This window comes from Hipposideros armiger, unplaced genomic scaffold (assembly GCF_001890085.2).
Source record: "Hipposideros armiger isolate ML-2016 unplaced genomic scaffold, ASM189008v1 scaffold_580, whole genome shotgun sequence".
NCBI lineage: Eukaryota > Metazoa > Chordata > Mammalia > Chiroptera > Hipposideridae > Hipposideros > Hipposideros armiger.
The window spans coordinates 507,309-517,858 of record NW_017731930.1 but is presented as its reverse complement, the minus strand read 5'-3'; the positions used below and the strand labels follow the sequence as shown (position 1 = coordinate 517,858).

At 41.4% G+C, this 10,550-nt stretch overlaps 1 protein-coding gene across 5 annotated transcripts in view; it reads left to right on the top strand.

The window, feature by feature from the left end:
* LOC109371551 (KDEL motif-containing protein 2) overlaps positions 1-10,550 on the top strand; it is a 109,722-nt gene that overhangs the window by 85,775 nt on the left and 13,397 nt on the right. Inside the window, exon 1 of one of the 5 annotated variants that reach the window (XM_019624127.1) lies at positions 3,389-4,003. The exons of 1 other annotated variant lie outside the window; for it this stretch is intronic. Coding sequence is in view for 2 of the 4 variants with exons in the window: in XM_019624125.1 (XP_019479670.1) it covers positions 4,310-4,745 (436 nt within the window). In the remaining 2 variants the exon portion in view is untranslated. Of the gene's footprint in view, positions 1-3,388; positions 4,004-4,036; positions 4,746-4,842; positions 5,070-10,550 lie in introns of those variants that run through there. 3 more of the 5 variants (XM_019624125.1, XM_019624128.1, XM_019624126.1) reach the window with 3 other exon arrangements.

Genomic DNA, 10,550 nt, shown 5'->3' with positions numbered 1-10,550 from the left:
TCAGGTGCAGCTCACTGGCCCATGTGGGAATCGAACCAGCAACCCTGTTGCTCAGAGCTTGCACTGTAACCAACTGAGCCACCCGGCCGGCCCCAGAGGAAATAGAAGAAATATTTTGAGCGTAAGTAGTGGATACTGATACAATTGTCTACCCAGGAGACACTTTCCTTTTCTCTGGGAACTCCATTCTCTGACTTACCCACCACCACCACCACCACCACCACATATTCACTGTGGACGAATCAATGTTCTCACATAACTCAAAGAGTCTAAGCACAATTGATTGGTTTCAGGGATGAGTGACTGAGAGAATACCCCTATACTATGAGACTCTGAATGCAAGTTAATATTTAAACCAATTGACTCACAGTCTAAAATTCACCCTAGGAACTATAATAAATGGAAGGGGAGGCCTAAATTTTATAGCCCCAGCACCTTGCAGAATGTGTGACAAAATGGGTGCTGAATAAATACTATTAAAATAATTAAAAATAAATATTTACAAATTTTGTGAGAATCTAAGTTTGCCTAAACCCATGTAAGGTTTTTATTTATTAATGACATTGAAAATAAGACAATTCTTTATTGTCCGAAAAGTAACTTATCATAAAGATACAGGGATAGCCTTGAAACCAAGGACTGAGATGCTGCTTATGAACTGTTCATGCCTGTGTAGTGCACTGTATAGAAAACCCCAAGCATTTTCTATATTTCTCCTCCATTTCATCAACAAGGCAAAATATGGTGAAGTTTACATTACCTCTATTTAAAAGAACAGTTGCAAATTAAAATCTCTTAACCCTGATTTTAGACTCCCAAGGAAAAGATTCTGATTGGTTCAGCATGAGATAGGTTCCAAACTATGGGTCAATCAGCTGTGGCCATGGATAAGGTGGTTTTAAAAAGCTTCATTGTTAACTGTGGATTGTGGAGTAAAAGAAGAGGAGCAGGGGCAGGCCGAGTGGCGTGTTGGTTACAAGTTGGCTTGGGATGCCAGCTCTGAGCAGTAGGGCTCTGGTTTGGATCCCACATGTGGGCCAGTGACACTGTGCCCTCTACAACTACGATGGTGAACAACAGCTCGACCTGGAGCTGGGCTGGCGTGGGTAGCCGGTGACGGTGTAGGCTGCAGTGGGGCTGCAATGGGGCTGGACCGGCAGCGGGCGTGAACTTTCATGAGCTAAGGTGAGTGGCTGTCCAACAAGCGGCCATCCAATGGCCAGCGAGCAACTGCCTCAGCCAGGAAGAGTACAATGATAATACTAACATGGGCCAGTGAAGCAGTGTCCTCTACAACTAGACTGAAGAACAAAATCACAGCAACTTGTCGTTCCCCTTCCCCAATTCCCCAATGCTGTTCCCCTCCCTCAATTCCCCAATTTAAAAAAAATCTTAAAAAAAGAAAAAAGAAGAGGAGCAGTTACTAGAAAGGGTAGAAATGTTATGAACTGAGTGGACAATCAATTGTTCACAATCAATTGCTGTGAACTTTACATAGCTTTAATCTGAAGATTCCAGGGGCCAGGGCAATTCATAAAAGTATGTTGCATGTAGACCTCCCAGAGTCACACACAGACTATAATTCTATGTGTCTGAGATTAGAACTCAATATAGAGATAACTGTGAAAGAGAATAGAAACTTCTTGAAATGTGTCATTTACTTCAATTTTTGTGTGTGACTTTTCTATTGCCTGGAAAGACCTTCTCCCCCTCTTCCTGCAGCAGATTCCTTTTTGACTTTCATATTTCAGCCTAGATGTCATCTTCTTCAGAAACCCTCTCTTAATTCTCCCACTATTAGGCTAACTGGCCTTCACATGGCATACTTACGTTGGAAGAGGCAATCTGCCATGGACCCTGAACGTCCCAGAACATTTTTTGCTGGGTATGCCAAGAATGTAAGTCCTTGACCATTCTTTACCCATGCCATTTCTCAGGGTTGTGTTTACAGCAAGCAACCTTGAAGTATGAGATAATATTTCCCCACCAGCAAAGAGCAGGCTTAATGCACCTTACTCTAAAAGTGCCCCTAAATTTCATGTGCTTCTCTTGCAATGCAGGACCTTTTGCACTATCCCCACTGGATCTAATGGGTATATTAGTTTGCTAGGGCTGCCATAACAAAATACCACAGATTGTATGGTTTAAACAACAGAATTTTTTTCTCACAGTTCTGGAGGCTAGAAGCCCAAGATCAAGATGTTTACAGGCTTGGTTTCTCCTGAGGCTTCTTTCCGTGGAGTGCAGAAGGCTGCCTTCTCACTGCATCCTCACATGGTCTTTCTTCTATGTCCAAGCATCCCTGAGGTCTCTCTGTGTGCCCAAATTTCCTCTTCTTATAAGCACACCAATTAGATTGGCTTAGGGCCTGCCCTAATGGCCCACTTTTAACTTCATCATCTCTTAAAAGGCCCCATCTTCAAATAGTCACATTCTGAGGTACTGGGGCTAGGGCTTCAACACATGCATTATGGAAGAACACATTCAGCCCATAACTGGGAACATGGGGCTCCAACACAAACCAGCATCAAGCTCTGGCTACTGTTTGTGCAGTGCATAACAAAGTTCTCTGTCCCTGACCCAGGAATCTTGTATCTTTTGACAGCATTCATGAAACAGTAAAGATTATCTATATTAGCTTGTCAGTAGGGTAAAATTCCAGACCCTGCACAGTTCTTGACACCCATATTTTAGGACCTATTACACTATTTACTTGGCCTCATTGTCTTTCTTGTCCACGAAAGCATAGGAGCTTTGACGTCAAAAAGTATAATGTCTAAAACATAGTAGACATTGAATAAATGTTTGTTGAGTGAATGAAATTTGATTTTTGATAATCTGGTCAAGGCATTTGTTGATCTGAAGAGATACTCTTTTTAAGATATGGATTAAGATGAGAAAGAAAACAGGTTGGTACAGATTTAGTATTGCTAAATGCATGATCAGATACAATTATATAACTTCCTTGATAGTTCTCAAAAAACTGGGTGTTACCACAAGTGTTATATAATTAGGCCATATTTTACTATTATCCAGTACTAGCTAACCCTCAGATTATTTCTCTGGACATTTTTTAAAGTTTGATTTTGGATGAATGTGAACAAAATGTGTTCCAAACAATTATTTTTTTAAAGTGATATCTAGGGTATAGCAAAGCTTTCAGTTTAAAACATACAGACACCCCCACAAGATAAATTTTAGCAATGAAAGTAAATACCAAGTAATGCCATACTATAGCACTATAATCAACCAGTGATTTACTATGAGTTCCTGAAAACCTTTCCAAAGTACAAAGAACACTAAAGGACAAAGAATACTACAATAGGTCAAGAGAACTGGTAAATATATGGGGGAAAGATTTTGCCCTGGTAAAATTTGGTCATAGCAAGAATTAAAGTGAGGAGATGAAGAAAGGGCTGCCCAGTGCCTGCATCTGGCATTTCTGGATTGAGAAACTGCCAAGAGGGTGCAGAAGATGTGTGTCCATTCTGGGATGTGAGATCCCCCTGGTTCACCCTAACCTAGGAAGAATCTTTATTTGCTTTGACTAGATTCAAACCACAAGCAGATAAAAGAGGGAGGAATAATTAACAAGAACATACAAATAAAGCAGTCAGAAAACAAGAGGCAGACAGTGGCTGCCAGCGCTCAGGGCCCCTGTCAGTCTCTTCCCAGATCTAACTCCCAGCTTTTAAGGAGTGGCCCAAACCAGTCATTCCTCATCAATTACAGAGGACAGGAACTACCTGACTTTGAAGTGAAGCTCACCCACCAGGCTCCAGGCAAGGCCTCAACCCCGACTTGTGCTTAATACCTGAGCGCCCAGCTCCTCCTCCTCGCTTGGGGCTTCGCCCAAACTCAGTGGATGTTCAGTAAACTTTTTTTTTTTTTTTTTTTAAGAAGCGAAGGGTAGGGGAAAGAAGATTACGGAGAATGCAGAGAATCATAGCCCTGTGAGAGACTGCTTAGCAGGAAACAAACAACGGACTCACTCAGCCGGCTGGTATGAACAGAGGGCTGTAAGAGGTGGCGCCGGGAGGGGAGCAATGACATTCACCCTGCATCTTGTAAAGCCAGTGAAATTCCCTGCCTAAAGGCATTTCCCTAAACTATATTAAAGTTCTTCGCGGCTGGGCCCTTTCGTCTCACGGAAGTCACCACTGTTTGCTCCCCTTTAAAAACCGTTTCCACTTAACAGTTGACAAATTCAAGCAACCGGAGATGAAGGCTGGCGTGCCAAGGCCTTGGGAATCATGGGTTCAGAATCTCACCCTCCGTCTCTGTGCCGGACCCACGATCCCAGTTCTAAATGGGGTCAGAGGCTGGAGGGAGGAGGGGACGTGACCCTCCACAGTGTGCAAGGCCGGTGGCTACCCGGCGCGCTCGCGTTCGGGCGAGGAGAGAGCCGGAGGCGGGACGGTGGGCGGCCGCGTACCCGCCCGCCCTGGAGAAGGGCCCCCGCCCCGGCCTGCGGCGCTCCCCGCCCCTCCCGGCAGCCGGCAAGCTGGACCGCAGCGGCCCGGCGACCATGCGCCGCCTCCCGCAGGCCCCGCTGCTGCTGCTGCTGCTGCTGCTGCTTCAGCTCGCTCTGCTCGTGGTCACCGGGGCCCCCGAGGCGCAGGTCAGCGCGCCGCGGAGCCTGGTGTGGGGTCCCGGGCTGCAGGCGGGCGTCGTTCTGCCGGTCCGCTATTTCTACCTGCAGGCCGTCAGCTCGGAGGGCCAAAACCTCACTCGTTCGCCCCCAGGTAGCGTTCAGCCGCGGGCCTCCCTCGCCCCGCTGCCCGCTGCCCGCTCCCCTGTGTCCCCGCTCCCGCGCGTCCCCGCCGCGACCGCGCCTCGCGGGAATCCGCCCCTCGCCTGCGTGGCGTCCCTCCCCTGGCGTGTTGTGTCGCTGTTGCTTGGGCCTGGTCACCTCCTCTTCCCTCCATCACCCCGCCACGGGGAAGGGGGGAGGGAGTCGCAACAAAAGTCTGTTGAAGGAATGAATGAACTCCCAGGGCCCTTCCTCATTTAATGAGCAGGGACTGATATTCCGGATGGAGGGCGCCCAAGGTGTTAAAGAATGCAGTGTGAGTCATGCGTCGGAGATGGTCTTCCCACCCCTGACTTATTTGTCTGAACTGTTCCAGCAGGGAGTGCCTTCACGTGTTGAGTCATCAACCCCAGGAATCCGTCGGGTTGCGTAGCTTGGGCCTGTGGGTTTGAAACAGTACCGGTAACTTCTACAATAAAGGAAACGTCAGAGCAGTAGGCAGAACGGCCGTTCTGCCTGCTAGATTTTTGTTTCCTTATAGTTTTGAGTTCTTGAAAGCAGATTGCAGGAATTAGTGAGACTCAGTAAACTCAGGAAGTGTTTGTTCCCTCTACCGAGGGTGCTCGGGTCCCGAATCCCTCTGCCCAGCCGTCCTCCCACGGTCTCCTTTACATCTTACCTTCGCAACTTCTTATAACTTGTCCTGCTGGTTTCAAGTTGTTGCCGGTTGGGATTTGTTCGTTTATGTCCAGCCAAATGGCACCGTGTTTTATCAACAAAGAGATCATCAGGATAATCCAGTGCCTCTTCCTCCACTGCCAGTGGAGAACTATGACTACTTTTTAAAAATTATTCTTGCAAAGACTTTTCCATGGTCCTGAGGATCAGAAGAAAAGATTCTTAAGCCCAGATTCAGTCTTTGAATACACTATGGGGGTATTTTCTTCTTTATAGTTTTCTTTATTTTCTAAAATTAATTTTATAATATAATGGGGAGGGGGTTTAGAAAGCAAAGAAGATGGAAAACTAAGAAAAAATTAATTTCTACACAAAAAAAGAAAATTACATGATCCCAAATGAAATACTGCTAAACTTACTATTAATGAAAACTATAAATTCAAATAAAATTTCATTTTTTTAATTCTAAAAATATTGGGATTTTTTTTTAAGCGATAATACTAAAAACTGTTAAGGGAGCAGTAAGATACTCTCAGATAGTCACCTTCATCCTCCGCTCATGGAGCACAAATTGGTCAAATGTTTCTGGAAATTAGTTGTCCAAATGTATCAAGAGGCTTAAACATTTGCAAATGTAATGTACCAAAAAAATGAGTTTCCACAGTTAAAAAATGTAATTTTTTTAAATGTCATTTACAAAAATTGTCTATGCATCTGGTAATCTGATTTCTGGGTATCTGTCCTGAGAAAATTATCAGAATCTGGTCAGATTTTTATATACAAGGATATTCTTGCAGCATTATAATTGTTTATTATAGTAAGTTTGAATAGCCAGCTAACTATAAGGTAATTGCTAAATAAAGTATGGTACATTCATGTCATAGAATATTTGACAGTCATTAAAAGTAACATTTTAGATAACACTTATATGAGGTATCTATAATAGTATAGTTCATAGAAACTGAAAGTAGGATGGTGGTTGCCTGGGGCTGGTAGAAGGAAATGGAAAGTTGTTGAATTGGTGCTGAGTTTCAGTTTTGCAAAATGAAAAAGATCTAGAGATTTGTTGTGCAAAAATGTGAACATATTTAACACTACTGAACTATACAATTAAAAATGGTTAAGATGGTTAAATTTATGTTGTGTTTTTTACAATTAAATTTTTTAAATTTTGAAGTAATGTTTTAAAAGTTATTTAATAATGCTTTTACTAGGTTAAAGATGGATAAATAGAAAAGAAACTATACAGTTTCATTCTAATTTTATAATAAACAGATTAACCTGTACCTTGCTTATCAGTAGTTATGGTAAGAGAGGAAGGAAATTTTTTTCATTCTTCTTTTTTTCCAAGAAAGTTATTCCCCAAAATGATTGTATTGTTTTGTTTTGTTTTTTAAAGATTTTATTGGGGAATTGGGGAAGGGGAACATTGTGGTTTTCTAGGACCCATCAGCTCCAAGTCAAATTGTTGTCCTTCAATCTTAGTTGTGGAGGGCGCAAGCTCAGCTCCAAGTCCAGTCGCCACTTTCAATCTAGTTGTGGGGGATGGGGGTGGGGGAGTGTCACAGCCCACATCCCATGTGGGAGTCCAATGGGCAACCTTGTTATTAAGAGCAAGCTGAGCCATCCGGCGCCGGTTGGCAGCTCAACAGCAGCTCAGCTCGGGGCAGCTCACTGGCCCATGTGGGAATCAAACTGGCAACCCTGTTGCTCAGAGCTCCCACTCTAACCAGAGGCACCACCCGGCCTGGCTGATTGTACTCTTTTTATAATCAGGAAAAGAGTAGTAAAAAAAAAAAAAAAAACTTTCACTCAGTCTTTTCAGACAACCTCACTTTCATTCCCTTAGACTACTTGATTTCTAGTTTCCATTTAAAAGGCTGTCCTATAGTTCTAAAAAGCAAACCCAACTAGTTTCTTACATCTGCTACAATCATTCATTTGCAAGTTCTGAAAATTTTCCCTCTCCAAGAACTAATTGAAAAAGAGGCAAATTTTTCTCAAACTATAGATCGTCTTACACGACTTATCAAGATTACTTTATTACTGTAATTATCACTTCCATTTAACAGTACCTGTATACCATTATTATGTTGTGCAGCATCTCCAGGTACCCAGATAACAAACATGTTGTAAACTTAAATGGTCTAAAGCAGGGGATCTCAAACTGGAGTCCACAGAAATTAGAGGGGTGTATGACCTTGGATGGGGATAAAAACCTATCTATATCTTTATTTTCACTAACCTCTGACTTAAATGGAATATTTCCTTCTATTATGAATGTAGGCAGAGCCTACTGATATTTTTATATTCCCAGCATCTAGCTCAGTGCCTGGCAGAGTTGCTCAGCAAAATATTGTAGAAGGGGTGGAGGGAGGGTGATTGGAATATGTCATGATGGTAGGGTACAAGTACAGATGACCCTTGAATAATGTGAGGGTTAGGGATACTGACCCCAGCTCCATCAAAAATCCACATATAACTTTTGACTCCCCCCAAACTTAACTACAGTGTTTCTCCGTATCAGAGGAAAATTGGTTTCAGGACCCCCACGGATACCAAACTCCACAGATGCTCAAGTCCCTTATATAAAATGGGATAGAACAATGCATATATTTAGCCCTCTGCACTCTTGGCGTCCCAACCGCAGATTTAAAATACTGTCTTCAATCAGTGGTTGGATGAATCTGCAGATGCAAAACCCAGAGAAATGGAGGGCCAATTGCATATTTATTGAAAAAAATCTGCATGTAAGTGGACCTGCACAGTTCAAATCCGTGTTGTTAAAGGGTCAACTGTATTCATTTTCTACTCAGTGCTCTTCTACCTTCATCAGTAATGATATCGTCATAAAATAATCTTACCTCCTAGTTGTGTCACATTTTACTGTTTTAAACTGTTCTCTATTTAATTTGTTCTCCTTGTCTTGTGATGTAGAAAGGATAGATATTATTCTTTTCACTTTACACACAAGAAACTGAGGCTCAGTGAAGCTAAAATGTCTTGCCCATGGCCCCATAGCTATTAGGAGCCAAGACCAGACACTCAACCCTTGAATACCTAATTCAATGCTCTTTCCCCTTAATCAAATTACCCACTAATATGATTGTCATGCATCAATTTTCAGTAAGTTTCTAGAGAGTATTGATGTCCACAGGCAGCCAGAGATTTTTGGAGAATTCCATTTAGCCTCAAGGCAAAACAAGTTGGCCTTCTGGGACTCTATCCCCTTGGCCATGTGGGGTCAAACTTTTGTTGCAGCTGCTGAGAACCTTAATAAACTTTCTAAACAATGGGGGCGGGGATGGGGGGGGAGATGACTCAATTTCCCAGGAGTGCCAGAGGTTAATCCTCCAATTTTGAATTCTTTGAACCTGTATGTTAACATTACACAATGCGACCAGGTGGATTCAGGGTGGGCTTTGAAAGACAGATTCAAGCTGTTTTCAAATACTGGCTCTGCTACTCATATGTATGTGACCTTGGACAAATTACTTAACCTCTTCAAGGAAGCCTTGGTTTCCCTAATCTGTAAAATGGGGGAGATACTACCTACCTTACAAGTTCTTGTAGGAAATAAATAAGATAGAAAATGCATATGAAAACCTCAAGTTCATGGACTGGCACATAAGAGCCAAGTAAGTGAATTTTTTAAAAATTCTTTTGATTTCTTTCCAAATCAAAAGTCTTCAAATTTTCTGATCCTAATGATGTAAAGCTTTGATATTGTCAACCTCCATTTGTCTACACAGTCACTGCATTCTCATTCAATTAGCTATCTCTCTTCAAGAAGTTTGAATTTGCAGAGTAGAAAAACTCAAGCTGAGCTTCAATTCTGTGTCATTATATTAGTCCCCAGGGCAAATGAAAATTCACATTCCTTCATTTTGAAGCAATTTGAAATTGCATTCTTCTTATTTTCTCTTTTATGAGGTTAGAATTGCTTATTTCTATTTCAGTCCTGATCATTATTATTTTGTATTGATTCTAATATTAATTTCATGTCAACAATAGGCAGGAAAGATTACTATAAAAATAACTGAACATTTAAAATATGTATTTCCAATGGCTATGTTATATTTTTATACATTTTAAAATATAACTTTCAAGTGCAATTCCAGAGGGGGAAAAATGTTATAACTGGAAAAGACCATAGAGATCTAGCCCAATACTTTCAATTTAAAAATAATGAAGCATTTTGGAGTTAGTTTTCTTCTGCAAATCCAGTTTATTCCAAAAGAGTCACACCATCATTACTATGCTTGTCTTATATTTGGTTTGTTTATTAAAATCATAAATTTATGGAGAGCAAGACTATTTGATCAGGAGACAAAACTTTTCTGTACTGTTTCTAGTCTGGAATAATGGAAATGGCTTCCTAGTCCCCAGGCTCTCCTTCCTGACTTTCACTCTTCCACAGCCCATTGCCTCTCTGAAACCAAGTGGGAAATAACACAAACCAATAACTTATGTGTTTCATTGAGCATTTCAGATAATGGGCCAACATTTTAAATAATTTCACATTAAGTTATTACCTTTCTTTTACAACCATCCCCTATATTTATCTATTACAGTTCATTTAGCAGATTTCTTTCATAATTTTATCATATTAAAATGTATGTGTTTGGTACTTAATTATTTAATAGTTAGATGTCAGATACTACATTACTATACCTGAAGAGACTGAGAAACATTTCTCCTGACCCACAGGAAAAAATAAAACCTGATCAAAAGAAAGTAGAAACTTCATTCACTAGATTTAGAAACTAAGACTAGGAGATACAAACTTTTTCAATAACTTCAAAAATATATATTAAATATGTTTAATTTCATAATATGAGAGATGTGAGATGCCAGAGTACTTTGGTCACAACTCACTGTTTGTTAGTGCTGTGGATTTGAGAAGATTCACCACTTTTTTTAAATAGTCTTTGGTATGGTGATTAACTGTGGTTAGGACACTAACTGATCTTTATTCTTTTTTTTTCAAAAGATTTTATTGGGGAGTTAGGGGAGGGAACAGCGTTGGGGAATTGGGGGAGGGGAACAGACAAGTTGCTGTCCTTTTGTTCTTCAGTCTAGTTGTGGAGGACGTCGCTTCACTGGCCCATGTTGGTAT